At 51.2% G+C, this 23,860-nt stretch overlaps 1 protein-coding gene across 5 annotated transcripts; it reads right to left on the bottom strand.

Annotated features, from left to right (window-relative positions):
• Window positions 1-656: 656 nt before the first annotated feature.
• Kcnip2 (potassium voltage-gated channel interacting protein 2) lies at window positions 657-23,677 on the bottom strand. Of its 5 annotated transcripts, XM_057777906.1 has the most exons (10): window positions 23,356-23,677; window positions 5,322-5,417; window positions 4,449-4,502; window positions 3,763-3,887; window positions 3,400-3,469; window positions 3,044-3,114; window positions 2,816-2,923; window positions 2,532-2,636; window positions 2,305-2,367; window positions 657-2,024 (listed from the first exon to the last, which is right to left on the bottom strand). In XM_057777906.1, exons 1-10 carry the CDS (start codon window positions 23,426-23,428, stop codon window positions 1,977-1,979), a joined length of 813 nt encoding a protein of 270 aa, XP_057633889.1. In that variant the 5' UTR covers window positions 23,429-23,677; the 3' UTR covers window positions 657-1,976. The 5 variants fall into 5 exon arrangements, with proteins under 5 accessions (XP_057633889.1, XP_057633890.1, XP_057633893.1 ...); XM_057777907.1 differs by lacking the exon at window positions 4,449-4,502 and having other exon boundaries at window positions 3,763-3,883; window positions 5,318-5,417; XM_057777910.1 differs by lacking the exons at window positions 4,449-4,502; window positions 5,322-5,417.
• Window positions 23,678-23,860: the final 183 nt, after the last annotated feature.

The raw sequence follows: 23,860 nt of genomic DNA, 5'->3' as shown, positions 1-23,860 counted from the left end.
AGGTTCAAACATCAATGAGGCTAAAGTCTGAAAATATGTAGATGTATATATGCATTATACATATATATTTATGTATAAATATATAATGCATCTATATTTATATGTATGTATTTGCTTCTATTTTCCAAAACTCACAATCATGTTGGATTAGAATAATAAATGGAAGGATTCTCTCTCTTTCTATTTTCTAGAACTGGAATAAAATACATTTTATGGCAAAAGAAAATAAAAAAAACAAATTCCTTGGCACACAGTATCTTCAGATAGTATCCATCTTTCTCAGGTCAGGAGATTCATGCAGCGGCTAAATTCGGATGGATTTCTTTTTTTTTTTTTTTTTTTTTTTTTTGGTTTTTCGAGACAGGGTTTCTCTGTAGCTTTGGTGCCTGTCCTGGAACTAGCTCTTGTAGACCAGGCTGGCCTCGAACTCACAGAGATCCGCCTGCCTCTGCCTCCCAAGTGCTGGGATTAAAGGCGTGCGCCACCACCGCCCGGCTCGGATGGATTTCTTGAGTCTTGGGTATGTGCCAAGGGATGGCCATACTTGAAAAGACAAGCACTTTTTTGGGTTTTGAAGGGCTGTAGGCCTGTCATCTGGATTGCATGGCATTTGTGGGGTGGGAGGGACAAAGAAGCAGAGACAGCAGGCTGTGCATAGCCGTTGTTTTATTGGATCTGGTGTCTTATTTTACAAAATATGTAGAAGAACCCAAAATGCAAAGCAGTCAGCAATGTCTGACAGGAGGGGGCTCTGTGCGGCCCCTCCCCTCAGACCCTAGCTGACTGGGAAGGTGAGGAATGAGACAAGCCGGTATATTAAGAGGGGCAGCATCATGGCAGGGTGCTGACAAAAAGATCCAACCTGGATCCTAGGGTCCCTGCCCTCTAGGTGAGCTCAGGAGCATCTCTGGGTAGATTAAAGAGGGGGAGAGGGACCCTAGGGCATCCTAGGGCATTGTGGAGGGTTGGGCAACCATTCCAATGAGTGCCCCCATACTGGGTTCAGATATGCCTGCCTTTGTCCTCCCATTCCCCTAAGGCAGCCACTGGGAGGAGTGGTTAAGACTCAAATTCAGGAAAATCCCTGATTCCACACCTCTAAATGTAGAGGCCATGGAAAATTGAAACCGAAGCCATCAAAACAGGTGACAGGCAGGAGGGCAGGATGGGACTTTGAAGGCATGGTCCGGGACACCTTCCACTCATCTTCCCCTGGCCACCACTCTCATCACACAAGCAAGAAGGATAGAGAGGATTCCGGGAGGAACCAGATATCTGGATCCCAGACTCTCCTAAGACACTGGAAGTTTATGGTAAATTTCTGGGACATTGCTAAGGACATAAGGCCTTCTGGGAAGTCAGGTAACTTATATTCTGCTATCCGGGGCCATTAGACCCATAGAACCTGGCAGTGGCAGTCCCACTTGGGCTCTCGGAACCTGCCCAGGCTTTTTGTTTTCCACTCCAAACAATTCCTAGGACCCAATCACTGGCTCTACTTTCTTGTCCCCCCTCTTACGGACCCTCAAAGGCCAGGTTGCAAAGCCAGCCAGGGACATGGGCAGACATGTTCTCTGAAAAAGGAATCTTAGAGGGGCATCTATGGGATCAGGGATGGGGGAAGCACCATAGCAGGAGACATTCAGTCTAATGTGGTTTCTAGAGTGGGGGTGGGAGGTGAGGAACCACTCAGTCCCTACACCAGGATGGCCTCAGCGTACTCAGCACTGGGTGTCCGGCGAGAAGGGGATGAGAGCCGTCCGGAGTGGGGAGCGCCCACTCCCAGATGGACTTTGCCCACAACTGCCACTTAGCTCCGGGGGATCTGGACTACGGAAGCCCCAGGACCTCGAATCCCTACAGCCCCCAGGGTACAGGTAGAATGAGGAGAGACCTGGGAGAGAAGGGTTAGGTTCACCTGAACTAGGACTAGAGCATGGTCACCCCCAGAATGCACTAACCCCTGTCCCCGGGGGCTAGATGACATTGTCAAAGAGCTGCATGGACTTCATGATGTTCTCGTCCTACGGTCATGGTGCACGGTGTGAGGGAGGCAAAGTAAAGAGAGCGAGAGAAAAAAGAAGAGCTCGTCAGAGACACAGAGAAAGACATCAAACCAGAGATGGGGACAGCCGGCAGTAGAGAGGAAGGATATGCAGGGGCATCTCAGGTGGGGAAGGGGTAAGTTCCCTTTGGTCATGGAAGAACAGAACTGGGGTGGAGGGTGACATAAAGTCAAGAGGGGCCTTTTCTGGTTCCATTAATTTAGGCCTAGAGCTGAGACCAGGGAAATGGGGGCTGTACCTTTTGACAAGACTCAATGAACTCCTCGATGGTCACCACTCCATCCTTGTTTCTGTCCATCTTCTGCAAGGTGGTCAAGCAGGGAGAACAAGGGAACAAAGGGATGAGAGTCTTAGAGAAGAGGCTTATTGGGTCCTGGTCCTTCCTGTCACTCCAGGGCCCCTTCCCACCACTCCAGGGTGCCTTCCCGCCACTCCAGGGCCCCCAGGCCACCCAGACCCGGGTACCTGGAAGAAGCTCTCCACGTGCTCTCTTGGGGCCTCCTCCCGGAGGGCGGGGTATGTGTACTTGCCCATCATGTCATAGATAGACTTCATGATGTCAAGCATTTCCTGTTGAGCCAAATGAGATTACTTCCCCTAAGAGCCTCCAATTTAGGGGCCTAGGGCCAAGGACGGACCTCCCCCCTTACTGGTGACACAGATGTACATTGTTCTTTATGAGACCCCTTTGTGCCATCACCGCCCAGCACCCCACACACGGCCCCTCCTGCCCTCCAGCTGCCCTGCACCTCCTTGGTGATACAGCCATCCTTGTTGAGGTCATATAAATTGAAGGCCCAGTTCAGTCTATCGTCTATGGTTCCCCGAAGGATCACTGACAAACCAGCCACAAAGTCCTGGAAAGGAGGTAGGAGGGGAGCGGACTTTGCCAAGCTATTCTTCGGGTTTGATGTGGAAACCTTGGCCCCCTGAAGCCCAAGGAGACAGGCTTGTTTGACTCATCTCTCCTAGCTCACCTCAAAACTGACAGAGCCATCATGGTTGGTGTCAAAGGCATTGAAGAGGAAAGTAGCATAGGTGCTGGAGTCTGTGGATGAGTAGTGCAGTGTGAACTTGGCCTCCAGGCAGGGGACTTGCTGCTTTTCTGCAGTTTGCCCAGCTCCCGTTATCTCAGCATCCCCAGCCCTCCAGAAGCCTCCTCCCCCCTCAGCCTAGGATGGACAACCGTTACCCCTGGGTGTCTACCATCTCCTCACCTCCCCCCTCAGCCTAGGATGGACAACCGTTACCCCTGGGTGTCTACCGTCTCCTCACCTCCCCCCTCAGCCTAGGATGGACAACCATTACCCCTGGGTGTCTACCATCTCCTCACCTCCTTGGGGAAAGAACTGAGAGTATATCTGCTTGAAGTTCTCCTCGTTGACGATGCCGCTGGGGCATTCCTGTACAGGGACAACCAGACTTAGCGGAGACACACACTGCCGCCCTTAGGCCAGAAGGAGGACAAATCATCCTGCCTCTGTGGGACTTACCAGAGTTCTGATACTGACTGGCAAGAAGACTTCTTCCCCAGTGTACAAATAAACACACAAGCCTGCCACCCCAATGGCCCTGAAAGTTGGCCTCTGGGCCCCATCTCCCTCTTCAAAGTACCCAGGCCGTACTTTCCAGGTAATTGCAAGTACCAGGCCTCTCCGGTTCAGCCCTTGCCCAGTTGGCTACGCCCTCCACTCACGTTTTTGAAGCCTCGGTACAGGACCTGCAACTCTTTGCGAGTGAACTTGGTTTGTTCCTGCAGCTGCTCCAGCCCCTCAGGCCGGTGACACACGGTGGAGAGTTCATACTCATCCTCCACGCTGTCTGCGGGGAGTGGTAGGGGATAGCTCTGCCTCAGGTCAGGCCTCTGAGATGGCTTGGGTAATCTTCAGTTATTAACCCTCCCCACTCCTTCCTAGCCTGTCTTCTACACCCACCCCAGCCTGTCAGACTCAGAGCTGAGAAGTCAAAGCAGAAAAGACACTGGTCAGCTTCAGGTTCTGTTGGGGCTAAGGCCACGTCTGGCTCCAGAGCCAGAGGTACGGACTTAGCACTGGCCCCTGGGCATGGGTTGGGGACAGTCCCTTGCCGCCGCAACTTCTTAGAAAGGGGATAGAATGGGGCCCAGGAGCTTCTGAGGGACCACGAAGGGCTCTTTCTTGACCAACTCTTATTAGCCCAGCCCCAGCCTGGGAGAGCCCACATCCAACCCAATCTCAACCAAGCCCCGCCCATCCCAGCCATGCCCGAGCCATGCCCCACCCAGCTCCAGCCAATCTTTGTTTAGACCCCAATCTTGACTCCACCCCCAATCCCACCCTAGCTCCCACCGTCCAGCCCCCAGGCAAGTACCCCCATCCCGCCCCAACCAGGAGAATAAGTCACCTGGGTCCAGCGGGCGGGGTCTGTGGGGGCGGAGGGAGGCTGGGGCAGCTAATGCTGAAGGGAGGGAACTGTCACCAAGAAGACCAAGCCCTGCAGACACTCCCCTGGCCCCACGCTCACAGAAAATCTCACAGACATGAGTGTTTCAACACGCGAACCCCAGACCCACAACACAGGCACATACACAGTGAGCACAGACATCCATGACGACATGAACCCCTCACGAACAGCCCCCTTCTTGGGTTAGCTCTCAGGGTGGCCCCCTCAGAGTGAAGAAGCAAAGTTAGGTGCTCAAATAGCTACAGACAGGGCCTTTATAGCTTGCAAATTTCAGTGTGATTTTACAAGGTGGGCAAGGCTCAGCTGAAGAAATGGAACCTACAGACAAAAGGAGGCCACACAATTGGTGGCCACTTAGTTGACCAGGCTGGGACAGAAAAACCCCAGCATCCTGACATCTGGGAAGGTGGACTCCACCCTCTATACCTCGCACCCTATTAGGGTGCAGGTGACATACATAACAAGGTCTAAAACAGTAGGGAAGCCACAGAGGTGCAGGGTAACCTGGTTACCTAGGACACCCTGCCATGGTCACACTGGAAATGCTTACACTGGCTCAGGCTTTAGTCGAACACAACAAACCCTGGTCCTCCATTTTGCAAACCAGGGATGCCCACAGGCATTCATGATCCAACTTACATTCCAGTTTGTAGCCACAGGCCTCACATTCAGTCCCAGTTCCTAACCCGCCTCCCATCACCTCTCTCTCTCTCTCTCTCTCTCTCTCTCTCTCTCTCTCTCTCTCTCTCTCTCTCTCTCTCTCTCTCACACACACACACACACTGCCCCCAGAAGCATAGGAGAGGCACTTGCTTTCACTGACTGAGGGCAGGGCTTGGGGCCCGCAGCACGGCAGCAGCTTGAGGAAACGCTGCTTCAGGGCTTTTTTAGTGGGCCCTGGAGGGTGGCCTGGGGAGAGAGAAGACCCCAGGAAGGCACATTAACTCCCACTTCCCCTCTGTTCCAGGTTCCTGTCTTCTTCCCCACCAACCACCAATAAACACTGGGGTGGGGTAGCGTAGATGGGCAGGACAGCTGGGGCCAGGTCGTCTATTGGGTCTCACAGGCATGGGACGTCAACTGGGGCCAGGCTTGGTCCCTTTGTATAATGAGAAAAGGCTGGCAAGAATGAGGCGGCCTCAGTGTCTGCTAACTGCTAACCCAGCTCCTCAGGGTAATGCCTAGTCTAAGGGATTGTCTGAATAGGATTCAATCCCCCACCCCCCCGTCTCTTTCTCTCTTTTTCTCTCTCTCTCTCTCCCTGTCTCTCTCTCTCTCTCTCTCTCACACACACACACACAGGCATGTTGTATTACATTTAGAATGACAGTGACATAGATAACAGTAACATTTAATGGTACAGGCCTGTTCCGACCACATACACAAACATATGCTTTTACCTAATACTCTATTATCCACAAATACAATCAAAGTAAAACATGATTACACATATGGAGACCCAGATAGACAGTCTCATGACCAAACCACATAAAATATACAAGGACCCTCAGATATCATAACACTATGCATTAAGGATTTTAAGACATATACCAGCCGGGCAGTGGTGGCGCACGGGTGGCGCATGCCTTTAATCAATCTCAGCATCGGGAGGCAGAGGCAGGCGGATCTCTGTGAGTTCAAGGCCAGCCTGGTCTACAAGAGCTAGCTCCAGGACAGGCTCTAAAACTATAGTGAAAGTTCGAGACCAGCCTGGTCTACAAGAGCTAGTTCCAGGACAGGCTCCAAAACCACAGAGAAACCCTGTCTCGAAACCCCGCCCCCCCCCAAAAAAAATAAAAATAAATAAAACTATAGTGAAACCCTGTCTCAAAAAACTAAAACAAAGCCGGGTGGTGGTGGCGCACGCCTTTAATCCCAGCACTCAGGAGGCAGAGGCAGGCGGATCTCTGTGAGTTCGAGTCCAGCCTGGTCCACAAGAGTTAGTTCCAGGACAGGAACCAAAAGCTATGGAGAAACCCTGTCTCGAAAATCCAAAAAAAAAAAAAAAAAAAAAAAAAAAAAGACATATACCAAAAGTTATTATGGCATAACCATGACATTGTGACCTAAATCTTAATATCCATTGCTAACTTGACTGGATTTAGAATCACCTAGGAAGCCAGGCAGTGGTGGTACACGCCTTTAATCCTAGCACTCAGAGGGAGAGGTGGGCGGATTTCTAAATTCAAGACCAATCTAGCCTATAGAGCAAGTGCCAGGACAGGCAGGGCTACACAGAGAAAGCCTGTGTGTGGGGGGACTCACCTGGGAGACACACCTCTGGATATTTAACTGAAAAAGGAAGGACCCCCCCGAATGTGGGTGGCACCATCCCATAGGCTGGGGTTCTAGACTGAAGAAGGGGGGAGGCCTGAATGCCAGTAAAACTTTCTCTATGCTTCCTGACAATGAGGCACACTATAACTCTCACTACTATATCTTTCTGACATGATGGACAATCATTACAAACTGTCTGCCAAAATAAACCCTTAGGTTGTTTCCCCCAGTTTTTTCATCACAGCAAGAAGTAACTACCATAGACAGTTGGTACCAGGGGTTGTTGCTGTCATAAATCTGAGTGAGTGGTTTGTAGGCCCTTAGAACTACTTTATGAGAGGAATAAAAAGTTAGAAGCCATGGGATAGAGAAGGCCTAAGACACTAAAAGCAGAGCTTAGTGGGCCATTTTGGTGAGCTTGAAGAAGGCACGAATGTCAACATAAATGCAGACAGTGGGACTCAAGATATAGTTCGTTGCAGGAGTATTGGCCCTGGAGAGGACATTACACAAACCTGTGAGGGTCAAGCCTAAGCTGATTCAGAACAGGATATTGCAGATGCCAGGGCTATGGGGAAGCCATGGAGGGAAGCTGCAGGCATTAAGAAGAGCAGACTCATGAGAGACGCTACGTGTGCTACAAATAACAATGATACGAGACTACAGAAGACTTACTGGTGCCCAGATGATGCACCGAGACCACCAACACCAAGGTGGCACTACAGGGCTTAGTGTTTGTCTTGTTGGCTTTGAGTCTTGCTTTGGTCCAACCCTTGCTTGCCCTGCCCTTATTCCTCTTTTAAAATGAGAATAATTGTGCTGTGACATTGTGTGTTGGAATCACGTAAGTTCTTGCTACTTTACTAGGGCTTATAGTTGAGAGAGTAACCCTGAGTCTCAGACTTTGGGATTCCGAACAGTTTTAGAAATATCAATCGGCCGGGCGGTGGTGGCGCACGCCTTTAATCCCAGCACTCGGGAGGCAGAGGCAGGCGGATCTCTGTGAGTTCGAGACCAGCCTGGTCTACGGAGCTAGTTCCAGGACAGGCTCCAAAGCCACAGAGAAACCCTGTCTCGAAAAACCAGAAAAAAAAAAAGAAAAAAAAAAAAGAAATATCAATCGTCTGGGAAATCATGGGCCAAGGAAAAGGTTCACTGGGTAAAAGCGTTAGCCATGCAGGCCTGATGTCCTGAGTTCAATATCCAGAACCCAGGGGAAAAGTGGAACGTGGGGGCACATATTTGTCATCCCAGTGCTCCTATGGTGAGACGGGAGGCAGAGATAGGGTAACTACCCAGAAACTCACAGGTCTTGTTGTGGGAGCTGCGGGCTGTGTTCCTGCCGCCCTAGCTCCTGGTCGCCTGGCTAGCTTATGCCCTGAAATAACAACACACAAACCGTATTCTTTTAAACACTGCCTGGCCCATTTCTATTAATGTGTGTAGCACCTTGAGGTGCGCTTAACAGGAAGATTCTAGCCTGCATCCATCCTGGGTCGGAGCTTCATCACATCTGCCCTGGAGAGAGCTGCATGGCGTCTGGCTCTGAGAGGATCCTGCCCTGCATCTGAGCTCATTTCCTCTTCCTCCCAGCATTCTGTTCTGTTTACTCCACCCTCCTATGTTCTAACCTATGAGGGCCAAGCAGTTTCTTTATTTTTTAACCAATGACCTTCCTCCATCAAAGCCTCATAGCCTGGAGCACAGCAGCAGAGAAACCAGAGGAGCTGTCACTCCATGGAGAGTGAGCAGGAACTCCTGAAGGATCACCTCTAAACTCCACATCACAGTGTGTACACACACACACACACACATTGGGGGGACTCATACAGATAAACTAAACACATTGTGCAATATGAACTAACCACGAGCCTTTGAAGACCAGGGATGGGATGTCACAGTTCAATGTGATGTATCTGTGTGTTGAGTCGACAAAGGGTAGATTTGCCATGGCTGGGCTTAGAATCACCTAGGAGACACACCTCTGTGTCTCTCTGATGGTTTGAATGAGAATGGCCTCCAGAGGCTCCTATGCTTGCATACTTGGCCCCTAGTTAGTGGAACTGTTTAGGAAGGATGAGGGGGTGTGGCCTTGTTGGAGATGTGTTACTGGGTGTGAGGTTTAAAAAGCCCATGCTAGGTCTAGTTGCTCTCTCTCTTTCTCTCCCCCTGCCCCTGTCGGTTGCCTGTGGGAAGGATGTAGAGTTCTCAGCTACTATTCCCTGGCCATGCTGTCTGCTGCTCACCATGATGGTTATGGTTATGGACTGGCCTTCTAAAACTGTAAGCAATGAAATGCTTTCTTGTCTTGCATGGTGTCTCTTCACAGCAAGAGAACAGTAACTGTCTCAGGATATTTCTAGATTGGTTTAACTAAGGAGGGAATTCCCACTATGAATGTGGGCAGACATCACATGGGTTAGGAGCACAGACTGAATAAAAAAGAGAATTGAGCTGAGGATCAACATTTATGTCTCTGTTCTCTCTCTTTCCTTCATTTCTTCCTCCTTTATTCCTTCCTTCCCTCCTTCCTTTCTGTTTTGTTTTTTGAGACAGGGTTTCTCTGTGTAATCCTCTTGGCTGTCTTGGAACTTGCTCTGTAGATGAGGCTGGCCTTGAACTCACAGAGATCCTCCTGCCTCTGCTTCTTGAGTGTTGGGATTAAAGGATGCGCAGCCACCACCTGGCTTATTTCTCTGTTTTCTGACTGTGGTGGACACAATGTGACCAGCTGCCTCAAGTTCCTGCTACCAGCCAAAGACAGAAAGCTGGCTTTCCCACTACAGCAGACTATTCATTCAACCATGCTTTCCCCACTGGGGTGAACTGTATGTTCAAACCGTGAGCCAAACCCACCCTTTTTCGCTGGAGTTTCTTTCTTTCTTTTTTTCCCCTTTTTTCGTGACAGGGTTTCTCTGTAGCTTTGGAGCCTGTCCTGGAACTAGCTCTTGTAGACCAGGCTGGCCTTGAACTCACAGAGATTCACCTGCCTCTGCCTCCCGAGTGCTGGGATTAAAGGCATGCACCACTACTGCCTGGCCTGCTGGAGTTTCTTTTATGAGGTATTTTGCTACAATGAGATAAGTAGCTAATACAGTCCCCAAGGCACCCACATACCACATAGTCCTGGGCACACCCACTTTTCTTTCTTAAAATCTCTCACTCCATAGCTCCCTCACTCTTCCTTCAGAGGAACGTGGTTCCCTGTTCCTGGCTAGCTCATCCATGTCAAAAGCATCCTGAGTCCTCCTCTGTATGACCAGCTCTTTGAAGGTGAAACACTTGAGCAGACTCTGATGCAGTACCAGATCATAGGAGCTGGGTGTGATTGTTCATGCCTACAGTTCTAGCACTTGGGAAGCGGAGGCAGGAGGATCGGGGCTCAAGGCTAGCCCATTCATTGTGCCCTCCTCATTTCTACATGTGTCCTTCTCTGCCACTGAACCCCAGGGGACCCTAACACTATTACCCGTGTTTCTCGGTTGCACTCGCCTACAGACAATGGGGCTAGACCTGCTGGCTCTGGTACACTGACCAGGGATGACTTCATTCCTATTAGGGCCCGACTTCCTTCAGTTATGCTACTCTGTCTTAGCCCTCCACGCTACACGGTCCTCCCAATCAGGCTCCATTCTGCCCCCAAGGGGGTGACTGTCTAAGGTTACACCCTTCTCTCCTCCAACCTATCCCATCTAACTCTCAGAGCCACTGAAAGGTGGGAAAGAGGCAATGGGCCAGTTAGGGATCGATGGTGGCCTGGCCCCTGTCCCAGGCCTCCATTAGCCTGGACTCTGGTTTCCCAAAGCCGGATTATACCCAGGGCCTGATGGTATTGTCAGTCACCAGGCAGTGGGGAGCTTTCCTGCTCCTCCCACCTTCTCCGTTCCCCCATGTCTCCTGCTTGCACGGAATAAGGTGGAAGAGAGAGGCTGCGCCATTTCCTGTGAGGCTGGGTTTTTCCACATTGTCCCCTGCTCACCACCTTAGTCTAGAGGGGATGGCGAATGAGAGGCAGATGACCTCACCTGTGATGAGCAGCTTGGCCCAGCCTCTCAGGAAGTCTGGCTAACTCCTTGTTCCTGCCTCAGTAACTGCAGCCAGAGGGTAGAGGATGCTCTTAGGGAACCCCACAACAGGCAACTCCGAGACCGTCCTCTTGTCCCCGGCTTCCTTAACATCTTTCCAGTTCTCTCAGGAGTCTAGCCTACAGCCCCCCTTCCCCCTCCTGTCATGGTTCCTGCCTGTCTCTAATAGTGGGTGACAAGGTTCTTGCTGGGGGGAGGGGAGGCCAAAACTCTGGGTGGGTGGGGCATGCGTGCTTCCCTGTGCCTCACCAATGCATCTCCTGATACGGAGTTGGGGAGGTGAAGGGCTTGAGATGTCCAGGCCATGGTCTGATCCGCTCTTGATCCCCAGGCTGGACAGTCACAGTTGTCTTGGTCACAATGTTCCCACTCCTGTGCCCCTGAGTCCATTCCCATCTTAAGCCTCAGTCTGGGGCTATATGTCCTCAGGGAACACTGGGAATAGTTAAGCACTCAACCTACTACTTGAAGAGGCTTTGCCATACGTCCTCCAGCAGTCTGATCTGGGAACAGTCACGTCCACTATCTCCCAGAGCCACAAGTCTTGTCATTCTGGTAACCACATCTCTGTCACATATACAAGCTTGCACGTTGTCTTCCTTTCCACATGAACACAGGGTGACACCCATGTCTCACGCTGCATTCACACGCACCACAGAAAAACTACCTGTGAGCACCCTGGCCTGAAGTCACCGTGGGACTCTGACTCCAAAGGGGATTTATCCTGGTGTTACCCCAGGCTTCCTTCTTTACTCTAGACACTGCATGCCCACCTCCAGGCTGCTGGAGGCACGCCCCAGCTTCTTCTCAAGGTCTCCCCATGCCCCTCCCCCATACAGTCACACTGCGTGTCCTCAGCTCAGCACCCATCTCCAGACACCGGCTCCTCCCTCAGATCAGCTCCTGGGAGACACCGTTGGCATCTCCTATAAATCCTTTTCCCAGGATACACTTGTCACTTGTCCTCGATGTCCCTCACCCACCTGCTCCCCCGTGTCCCCAGGCATCAAGATAGCACAACCCGGTCCCCAAATAGCAGCTCAGACGCGCCCAGCTACTTGGGTTACCTTCCAAGGAGACAGGCTCAAAGAGGCCAAACTGCTCCAGGACCTTGACAAAAAGAACCAGGACCACGAGCACGGCCACCATCTCCAGCCCTTCCAGGGTCATGGCTGTCCTGGGGCATGACCCCTACCTGCTGATGCTCAGACACAAGGCTGCCCCACACCACTTCCCCCCTCGGACTCCCCTGCCTGAGTAAGAGAGACAGCCCTGCAGTCTCCTGCCCTGTCTCCCGCCCTGGGTCTCCTCCCTTCCCCTCTCTCCCCGCCTCTGCCCCCCACACCTCCCAGCCACAGCCTGCCTCCGCCTTCTCCTTTTCTGGCCTCCTCAGTCTTTGGACCAGCCTCAGGATCTTTCGAGGGAGATGGGCTTAGAGGAGGGAGGCTGTGATCTATCTGCCCCAGTTCTTGAGGAGAGCGTCCCCCAGACATTCCGCGGTCACTCTGTGACACACGCAGAGAGGTGTCAGCGAGAGTTGTCCCTAGAAGACAGGTAGCAAGGGAGGAAGTGTGGCAAGTATGACCCGCACCTGCGTGAGTACCTGACGGTAAGAGTGCCTACTGAGTTCTGTCTGCTTTACTGCGTGTGTAATCCTGGGCTTGTCGCTACAGGAACATGTATGCCCTTTTCATGTGTGTCTGCGTTGATGTGGGATTGTGCACCTATCACAAAGGGTGTCTGGGAGAACGATGGGCTTGGGTGTCTATGGAATGAGTATGTATGTGTCAAAATGTGTGGGGATTCCTGAGTGTGGGAGGCAAGGGTTGTTTTGGGAGGCTTGTGAGCCATGGGTCCGAAGGTGGGTCACCACGGATGCGCTGTGTAATTGGGGAGCGGGTCTCTGGCTCTGTTAATATATTGATAGAGGACTGTGTGAGAACACAAGGGGAGACAAATGACCTCTCCTGTCAGAAGGACACTATCAGCATCGATTGCGGTTGTCATGGAGACCATGAGGCAGGAAGCACTCTCTTCCCACAGGCCACAGGCAGTGAAACTGAGGCCCAAGGGAGGGAGGATTAGACAGGAAAAAGGCCACTGGCCCCTTCATGACCCCCCAGGAAGGGAACTTACCGAGGCTAAGCTCCTAAGGGAAGGTGGGGAGGGCTGTGCTTTCTCCCTTCAGGTTAAAACCTCATCCTGAATACACCAAAGCCTGATCCCTCGTTGGGGAGAAGCCCAGGATAGGAGGCAAATGTGAACTCCCAAGGTTCCCCCCCCCCAAGCATTTCTGAGGTCTTTCCCCTTCCTGTATGGGGCAGTGAGTGGGGGTGGGGAGGCCTTCAGAGTCTGTAAACCACAACACAGGTTAAGGACCTCTGAGTTAACACTGTCACCCTGGCACAGCAAGGGAGCACTCAGGGTTTACTAGATGATGCTATCAAATCGAGCTTTCTCCTTAAATCTAGGAAGACAGGTGGAGAAGTCAGAGCCAGACAAAGCACATCTCCAACATCAGAGCCTTGGTTCCAACCCAGTCTGACTCCGCCCTATCCGGAGTGGCTCGGTTCTAGGAAAGTTCCCGCTTTTGTCGGGATGGTCCACTCTGCAGTTCCTGGATGAGTCTCAATTAGGCGGGAACCAATCCCTTTGCTCCAGGAGAGGAATCAACTGCAGTTCTACATAGCTACCACTAGGGGTCAGTGTCTACCTCCTGCCCTATCTTACCCCTAGGTGTCCACGGACTTTCTGGCTGCTTTGGAAGGTTGGGAAGAGAGACAGGGTTCCTGGTCGTGTCGGTGGCCAGAAGGGCGTCAATTCACAAGCTGGCTGCAGTTTCTCATACCTTAGAAGTTATTGCTTTACAGATGAGTGGTGTTTTTCTTTCTTTTTTTTTTTTTTTTTTTGAGACAGGGTTTCTCTGTGGTTTTGGAGCCTGTCCTGGAACTAGCTCTTGTAGACCAGGCTGGTCTCGAACTCACAGAGATCCGCCTGCCTCTGCCTCCCAAGTGCGCTTTACAGATGAAAACAGTAAATATTCCAGGACTACAACCCACTCCTGGCATTTAAGGCCCTTTTGCTATCTCAAGAGAGCCCTTTCTTTCAGCCAGTTTGGCCGCATTACCGTCCCACAAACAGGGCTACCTGTATGACCCTCAAAGCCTGGGAAACTTTCCTTCTCACTATCAGAGAGGTCTCACCATCCTTTCCAGACAGCTTCATTCTCTTCATTCTCTTCCGTCAGAGCTTCAGTCCTGTACCCAGTTCCTTGAGCTGGGCTGCACAGCACAAGCATGTGATCCCAGCATTTGGGAAGTGGATGCAGGATTAGGAATTCAAGGCCAGCCTTGAGTACACAGGGTGTTTGAGGCCAGCCTTGGCTACACAGGGGGTTTGAGGCCAGCCTTGGCTACATGAAACCCTGTTTAAAAACAAAAAACAGCTGGGCGGTGGTGGCGCACGCCTTTAATCCCAGCACTCGGGAGGCAGAGGCAGGCGGATCTCTGTGAGTTCGAGGCCAGCCTGATCTACAAGAGCTAGTTCCAGGACAGGCTCCAAAGCCACAGAGAAACCCTGTCTTGAAAAACAAAAACAAAACAAAACAAAAAAAAAAACAGCACTTGGGAGGCAGAGGCAGGTGAATCTCTGTGAGTTCGAGACCAGCCTGGTCTACAAGAGCTAGTTCCAGGACAGGCTCCAAAGTCACAGAGAAACCCTGTCTCGAAAAACCAAAAAAAAAAAAAAAAAACCAAAACCAAAATACACGCTGGGCAGTGGTGGTGGTACATGCCTTTAACCCCAGCCCATGAGTTCGAGGCCAAACTGGCTTACAAGAGCTAGTTAGTTTCAGAGCTACAGAGAAACCTGTCTTGAAAAACCAAAACAAACAAACACAAACAACAACAACAAAAAACAAAAAAATAAAAGCAATACCCTGTTGAATCTACAAGACACAGCACCTAACTCCATCTTGTTAGTAACAGAAACAGGAGAGGTGGTATCACGGCCAAGGCTCCAGACTCCCCTGGTTCAAATCAGTTTATAACTTGCACTTAGCTGGGTGAGTGTGCCCCCTACATTAAGAAAGCATTATTTGCAGGGAAGAGGTCAGGCAAGTGTCACGGCAAACGGAGAGGTCAGAAGACAATTTGCAGGAGTTGGTTCTCTCCTGTCAGGAGTCCAAGGGGCGGAATGTCGGTCACGAGGCTTGGTGGCAAATGCCTTACTGGCTGAACCATTTCACCAGATCCTTGATGAGTTTTTGGTTTTTTCGTTTGTTTGTTTGTTTTTTCAATCGAGGTAAGGTTTCAATCAAGACATCTCTGGCTGTTCTAAAACTTAATCTTTAGACCAGGCTGGCTTTGAACTCACAGAGAACCGCCTGCCTCTGCCTCCCGAGTGCTGGGATTAAAGGTGTGCACCACCACTGCCCATCTTGATGAGTTCTTAATGTGTGTGTTTCAGGTTTTCACCTCACAAACTTTTTGGTGGAAATGAAAGAACTAAAACATAAAATGTTATTGGGCAGTTTAGCCACTGCTAAATAAGCATCCCCACTGCTAGTCACAATATTTCTCCACAGTCCCATGGCACTCGGCAGTTCACAAAGTGTTCTCATATTTGTTACTATAATTAATTTTTATTGTTTTTTTTAAGATAGGGTCTAGCCCTCTTTTAGATTTATTGTCTGTGTATAAGTGTTTTGCTTGCATGTGTAATATGTACACCACATACATGCTTGATGCCTGTGGAGGTCTACAGGAGGGGTCAGATCCCCTGGAACTGGAGTTACGGGCGGTTGTGTGGCACCATGGTACTGGGAACTAAATCCAGGTCCTCTGTGAGAATAACAACCGTACTCAACTGCTGAGTCATTTCTCCAGCAGTTGACATTAGACAGGGTCCTAATGTAGCCTAGGCTGGCCCCAAACTTGAGTAGCTCAGAATGAATGGCCTTGAATTCCACATCTTTATGCCGCCCTCTCTCACAGGTTGGGATTACAGGTGTGTGCCACCAAACTGTTGCTCGTGGCAACAGCAAGCAGCACTGCGTACCTTTCATGGAGGAGGGACAGAAAGTCGGAGAGATAAGGAGGCCTGCTCAAAGCACCCAGCTAAGAAGAGATCATTCAGAGAGATTCACCAGATCTCTCCCCATGTCCTCAACTAGATTCTGAGTGCCTGGATGGTCAAGATGTTGAAAAAACAATGAACAGCAGCAGCAGCAGCAAACACTGGACTAAACAGGCGCAGGAGCACACACCTGTGATCTCAGCACTGGAGAGAGTCAGGGAGGAGGCCCTCTCGAGCTCCGGACCAGCTGGGCTATAGGAGGAAACCCACTAAAAATAAGAACTTAAGACAGACTGAGCACAAGGTTGTCACCTGTGAACAAGGCAAAGGAGACTCAGACCCCAGCCTAACTTTCATTGGGTAGGGAGACAGCCCCCATGCAGAAAAGCCCATTTACAATTGTCCTGCCGTACAAGCAGTATGTGACAAGCTGTTCTAGCAGGCCACTTCAATGAGCTATACAGAAAAAGCTTTCTAATTGGGAGGTCAGGGGAATTTTAACCTAAGCTGGTTTTATGGTATTGAGAATCAAACCCAGGGCCTTGCACATGCTAGATGTGCCACCAAGGGGCTGGAGAGAAGACTCAGCAGTTCAGAGCCCTTCCAGAGGACCTGGGTTCAGTTCCTACAGCGAATCCCAACCGCTCACCAACTCCTGTGACTCAAGTTCAGGAAACTTGGCGCCCTCTTCTGGCCTCTGAGGACACCTACACAAACACTACAAAAAGACTTTAAAAAAATAGTTCCGCCATTGAGTTAGATCTCTGGGGCGTTTGTTTTGTTTTAGCTATATTCTGAGTCTGGGGGCTTTCTACGTAACTCAGGCTAACCCAGGTTCTCCTGGGTTCTCCTCTTACGTGCTGGAATTACATGTTCCACTGTGTCCAATTTTAAGCTAAGCGCACATGCCTGTAATCCCAGCACTCAGGAGGCGGAGGCAGGCAGATATTGGAGTTTGAGGCCAGCCTGTACTACATAGCCAGTACCAGGCCAGCCATGGCTACATAGTGAGGACCTACCTCAAAAAAAAAAATCTGGCTCAAACATTATCAGTTTACCTTATGGAAGGCTCTGCATCCGGTGAGCCCGCTAGTTATGAATATGTATTACTTCATGCCACCTCCATATGAACCTGAGGGGACCCGAGGTTCACCAAGTGATTGTTCCTAAGTAAGGAGTAATTAATAATCTGGTAAAGAATGACTTTGTGCCAACTCTCTCAATCATCTCGCCAATGAGCTTGAGGGTGTTAAGAAGACAGTTTATCCTGGGGTGACAAAATTTAAAAGAGCTGGGTTCTATGGATGCTACCAGACTATCGGGACTGAAAGAGGTGCCATCTTTAGTTAAAAGGGGAAAAGGGGACCAAAACAGCGCTCCCTGCTCTCTGCTGCTGGAGAGATGGACAGACTGACAACTTGCACCCAACTGTCCTGTCCACGTGTCTTCCTTTTTCCTGCCAGCTTTCAGAGACCTTATCCCAGCCTCATAGTGACTCCAGGTTCTAAACGGTCCTGGTTTCTGGCAGAAGGGTCTGTAGGAAGGGAGCACCTGCTCTTCCCTAGGGTCTCCCATCCCCCTATGAAGACTTCTCAAGTCTTAGAGCCTCGTGAGACTGAACTAGACCTGACTTCACTATTCCACTGCCTTTAGCTCATCATCCACTTTTGGGGTGCTAGAGATCAAACTCTGGGTCTACCACCTGTGAGGTGAGCACAGGACCTGTGGGCCACATTCTCGTTCCCACAATGAGAGCTTTTTCTTTGTCTTTTTTCCTGTTTTTGTTTGTTTTTGAGACAAAGTCTTATTATGTAGCCTTAGCTATCCTGGAACTTGCTCTGTAGACCAGGCTGGCCTTGAACTCACAGAGATCCACCTGCCTCTGTCTCCCAAGTGCTGGAACTAAAGGCGCACATCAGCCCCCCTCTGCCAGAGTGAAATCTTAATGGAACCACTTTAGGCAAAGTGAGAACTCAAGACTAAAGCGTTAGGGCACTGGGCTGGTCCTTCCCAGACATCTCAAGTCTCACCACAGAGACACTGCTATCATTCAGTCATTTATTTTCCATGGTTCAAGACTGGAAAAATACTGCCTTGTGGAGGAACCCACACCCCTGCCACCTGCTCTCCACTGCCATTCTGTTAACGAAGACCCCTAAAGCCCTCTCTCAGTCCCCCAGCTCATTCCATCCCCAGCTGATCAAAAAATCCTGCAGCCCCCAGCTGCATCAGGTGATTAATGACTTCCCTAGGCCGTGGGGCTATTTTGGGTCCTGGAAGTCATGCCTGCAGTGATTGAGAGCTGGCCCCGCCTGTGTCCAGCCATCTGTCACTGGAGACTAGCCCAAGCAGGGGGCTTGAGGGGATACATGCTCCCCAAGAGATTTGCAAGCACGACTCTCTCTGGGCCTCAATTCTCCTCCTCCTGAAGATACATGACAAAAAATGGCCTCAGGCCCTGACAATACTCCAGGGGCTCAAGTGGAACCCATGTAAGGAGGCGGGGAATTACAGATCCCATGCCGTGGGGCCAGGTTGAGAGGGAATTCCAGGCTCTGTGAGCCCAGGCAGCCCTAAGGAACCCCAAGTGGAAGCGTGCACAAATATCAACAGTACCACACGAAACCCACAGTTCACACAAATCCCACAAACTTCGTGCCAAGGTACAACTTCATGAGAGCCCTCATCAGTTTACTGACTCGGGGATCTCAAACCAAACTCCAAAGCATATAACCCTGGCAATGCCAGGATACACAGCCTTGGAGACACACAGTTTAGTAAGGAAGGCACAATCCCATCAACACAGACTCCCAGCGACAAAGCAGTGACAATCTGTGCCACACGGTTCATCCGTCTGGTCAGGCATGAACTCGCTAGTGAGCTTAGCTTGTTCTAGCTTCATTTTTTCCCTTTGTTATTTCTGACACTGATAGGGTATTGTAAGACACCCCACAAAACCTAAGTAATGCAATACTGGGCTGCCCCTTCCCCAACTCAGCGGCCGCAAGCTTCCTCCCAATCCCTGCGCCTGCCCGAGTCTCTTCACCCTTCAGTGAGCAGCCTGTCCTCTCCAGTGTTGTGACCATGATGCCACTTCCTTTTATCTTATCCTGCTGCTTCGTGAGTGATCCTTACCCCCTGCTCTATTCTGTCAGAGATCTTGCCCTTACCCCAATCATGTGTGAGCCCCTCTTCCTTCGGATTCCCGTGAGAAGCCCTTCTCTCCATCTCTGTAAATCTCCAATACCAAGCCACTCATTTTTAGAGGGGTCCTGCCCCCCCTTCCCTTCCTCATACCTGGCGACAGCGACCCAGTCACCAGCTGGTAGAGGGATCGGGCTGCCTGCCCCAACGGGCTCCGGCACCTGCGGGGGCAGCGGTTCATGGCTCAGCTCGGAGCGCTTTGTCCAAGCTCCTCCTCCAAGGTCCCTGACTGAGGGGCGGTGCCGCCCCCATTGGAGTGGGCGGTGCAAGAGGGCAAGACTGGCAGACGGGAGTCTCAGACCCTGATCCTCTCTCTCACGTGCAGGTTGCTGGCTTCACAAGAGCACCTCGGCCAGGTCATCAAAAGCACTCTGTACCCCACCCCCAAGATCTTAAGATGGGGGTGTGGCAGAGAGGCAGGGCGTTCTCTGCTCACAGCTTTCTCTCCAAACGTCTTCTGGATTCCTGGTAAGGAAAACAGACACACACGGATTTTGAAAGAAAAGCTGGATGACTGAAGGACGAGGTTTTTGGGTTTTTTTGTTTTTTGTTTTTTGTTTTGTTTTTGCTTTTATTTTAGATCGGGTCTTGTCTGGCACTTGCTACATGGTTCAGACTGACCTCGAACTCATGGCAATCCTTCTGTCTTATCTCCCCAAACGCTGGGATTACAGACGTGGACCAGGCAGATCTTATCTTTTATTGCTCCATTTCAACCCCTCTTCTGGCTGTTTTTCCCACCCCCACCTCCCATATTAGCACAGGGACGCTACAGGGGTGAGAGGACATAGTTGTCATGGCAACTCTCCACACTTCTTGGGCCGATGGGAGAGAGCAGGAGGGAAGAGAAGAGAAAGAGGACAATGTATTAGTGTGTTGAGGAGGCGGCAGGGCTGCGTGCCTAGTGCTGCCTCCTGGCTAAACAGCCCTTTCAGAGCTATGTCTGGTGCTGTCTTTCGAGTCTTCTAAAAACCCGACCATCATATGCTGGCTTCCAGACAAATGCAACAAGCAGAAGTCCCCTCATCCACAGATCTCTGTCCAAAGCCCTTTCTAGGACTTATCGCTGTTGTTAAAATCCCTTGTAAAGCCGGGCGGTGGTGGCGCACGCCTTTAATCCTGGCACTCAGGAGGCAGAGGCAGGCGAATCTCTGTGAGTTCAAGGCCAGCCTGGTCTACAGAGTTAGTTCCAGAACAGCTAGGGTTGTTACACAGAGAAACCACGTCTCAAAACAAACAAACAAACAAAAAGCAAAACATGTAAATCCTTCCGGCACTAACACTTCAAACTCCCGAGAAGGCCATAGAGGAGGTATGATCCAATTTTGTCCACTGTGTGGGGGAGGGATAGGAGAGTGAAACTACATTTAAGCGGAGACACTTATTCCCAACCCCCCCCCACTTTGTCAACTTGATCCCGTTAGCAACAGTGCTCCTGAGGAATTAGCTTCATATGGAGGGCTCTTTAGCCACAAGGGGGCGCTCCACACCCAGGAACGAAAGTGCCAAAGGAATAAGACTCAGGAGATCCTGGACCCAGGCTCCCGTCAGGACCCAACTCTCCGCTCAGTTTGTACTGCCCTTTCTCTGCCTCTTTCCAGATGGGGCCGCTGCTGAGCGCTGATGGCAGCCTTTCCCTACTCTGCTGCCCCACTAAGCAAGTAAGATACAAAGAAAGGGGGAAGGGATCACAATCTATCCGATGCCGACAAAGAAACTGTCCCAACTGTTTTCAGCTGGGGGAAATTGGGACAGTCGGGGTATATCTAAGATGCTCTGAGTCATAACTTTAAGGCCACTTCGCTGCCAAGCTAATGGACCAAGACATGATGAAGACAGAGATGCAGCCTCTTCCTCCACCCCAAATGCAATTGAGGAATCCTGCCTGCATAGGGAAGGGAAAGGCTGGAGAGCGCTTCAGCACCGTGGACAACGACTTCCTCTGGGGATCCAATCAGCCCGTTCTAGTCACAAGCCCCTCTTTACAAAACGGAGGTCCTGGCAGTCTTTTTTTCCACTTCTCGAGTCACGTGCGGAACTATGTACAACAAGGATGCCGATGGCCATTATAGGTGCTGGACCTCCTTATATCCTTTGGGAGGCTGTCAGCAGCAAGGCAGGAGGATGCAGACATAGAATTCCCTATTTTACAGGTAAGGGACACGAGGCCAAATCTGTAAGAGTCACATAATTGGCGAGTTTTCACGCCCAGCTGTGATGGAGCAGGACACTTTCAGACAGAAGTGCCTCTCCACCTCGCCAAGTCCTGCCACACTGATCAGATAGTACAGCAGGAAGACAGGAAAGCAGGACATGCCGGTACACATTGGGATTCCAGCACATTGGGAGGCTGAGGCAGGAGAGCTGAAGTTTGGGTCCAGCTTGAGTTATGTTGTGAGTTCAAGGCCAGGACTACATAGCAAAAGACCATCTCACAATAAATTAATTAAAAATAAACCAATAAAGAAGCCCGGCAAGGAGGAGATCATGTTGCTAAGGGGAGGATCAGGGCAGGAAGCAAACAGATGCGCAATCTGGGAATCAAGGCTCATGGACCCTTCCTACTTTTTTTTTTTTTTTTTTTTTTTTTTGAGACAGGGTTTCTCTGTAGCTTTGGAGCCTGTCCTGGAACTAGCTCTTGTAGACCAGGCTGGCCTCGAACTCCCAGAGATCCGCCTGCCTCTGCCTCCCGAGTGCTGGGATTAAAGGCATGCGCCACTACCGCCCGGCGACCCTTACTACTTTTAAGGGTATCCACCTAAGCTGCCGGTGGATACACAGCACTGGATAGCAGGGCCCCTCAATTCCACATGGTGAACGTTCTTCCTTCTGGGGGTCTTGACAGTGCGACCAGGGTCCTGCTATAAAGTCAGCAGCAGAGACTCACTCTCAAAGCTGACATCCTGGTCCCCTTCTGGAGTTCCCACATCTAACCCTGATTCCACTTAAGGAAGGGCAAGGATCATGGTCTTGCCCACTTGCCTGGTTTTGTTTCAGTCTGGAGAGACAGCCTCCCTCCTTCTCTTGGTTATAGTTCTTAGGGCGCCTGCACAATGAGACGCACCAAGCACTTATATGGAAATATACCAAGGTTCCAAAGTCACACAATCTACTTACCAAGTTCAGGACTCTACAAGTACATAGATGTAATGAGCCCGGTCTCACAGACCCTCCCAAAGTGAGCAGCAAAGTGATTTGGGGTGGGGGCATGAGGGCAATCTCTGAAGGAGAGCGAAGAAGTGAGGCTTGGGTGAAGTTCTAAAGGGGTGTCTGAGTAATCCTGTTGGGTAGGAACTGACCCAGCACTAACCAAGGGCTCTCTACAGGGGCCAGGTGCTGGAACCATAGGGTGCTTCTGCAAGCCAGGTTGTTTGGGTAGTGGGTCCCTAGGGTCCCTTATGTCCTTGAACTATTTGCAGAGAAATGGAGGGAACTAGTGTAGGACACTAAAGACCCTTACAACAGCAGAAAGACAGAGGCAACGAGGACAGAGATGCCATTAACACTCTCAGAGCCCCCACTGCAGGCATCATGCATGGGAGCAGACAGTACCAAATGTTAAAAAACCCACGGCCCCACAACCACAAACATACTTGTAATGACTGCTCATCCCAGAAGCCTTAGAAAGCTTATAAAGAGACACACCAGCAGAAAGTGATACCTCGATGTACTCTGGTAGTTACAGTTACATGCCACTTCATACAGAATCATTCAAAGCACACAGTTGAACATGCAACAGACACACAGTCAAAACAACTTCACGAGTGCAGCAGAGTCCTCGGCAACCGCACTGAAACATCTGGTCAGGCCATGAAAACGCGCTGCCTCATGCAGTCTCACTCACCCTAGCTGTCACCAAAGCTCAGGGCACATGGCAACTAGCTGTGGGAGGCGCACATATACATACACAGACACACAGAATGACAGGTGCTCACGCACGTAACACCTCCCACTCCAGACACACTCTTAGCCCAGTGTCACACACGCCTACACCTGCTGCCTCTCCACACCTGCCTCACCTGCTCTTCCTCACCCCCTAGGAAACCTAAGCTTTGGGTCCCTGTGTCTTGCCGCCCAGACCAGCCTGGAAGGTACATGTGAGTGGGGCAGAGTGTGGGTAGGGGCCAAGCTAGGGTCAGACAACGGAAGGGTCTAGGGGGATGGAGTCCGCCCACCCGCCCGGGACCCCTGAGCCACTGACTCACCCGTAAGCTGGTCGTAGGAGCCGTCCAGATCTCGGGATTCGGACAAACTCTCCTTTCGGCCTTGGCCCCGCATGGCCCCCGGCGCCCCGCTCCCGCCTGGGCCGTGGGAGGGGGCGCCGGGTGGCCGGGATAGGGCGCTCACACGGCGCCCCCTGGCGGCGCAGCGACCTGCCGGGGCTGGGGGCCGGGAGTAGGGGTTGACAGGGCTTTTGTCTGGGAACTCGCTGGGTTTTAGGGCCCACCACGGGGTCCTGGGGCAGGAGCGAGAGTCTTGGGCAGCAACGTAGCGTGGAGCGGGAGGCAGAGTGGAGCAGAAAGCCGAGCCGGAGCCCAGCCGCCTCTCCTCCGCCCCCTCCCCGCGGCTGTCACCGCCGCCTCCCCCCTTAGGAGCTGCCGGGATTGGCTCCCCCTACCCCCGCCCCCCACCCTCTGCAACTCGGAGGAGGTACCGGTGAAAGGGTGAACTGGAAAGTGCCAGGAGGGAGACTAGCTCTCCAGCTACACC

The sequence above is a fragment of the Chionomys nivalis genome, chromosome 8 (genome assembly GCF_950005125.1).
Source record: "Chionomys nivalis chromosome 8, mChiNiv1.1, whole genome shotgun sequence".
Lineage (NCBI taxonomy): Eukaryota > Metazoa > Chordata > Mammalia > Rodentia > Cricetidae > Chionomys > Chionomys nivalis.
This window is presented reverse-complemented; position numbering and strand designations above follow the sequence as displayed.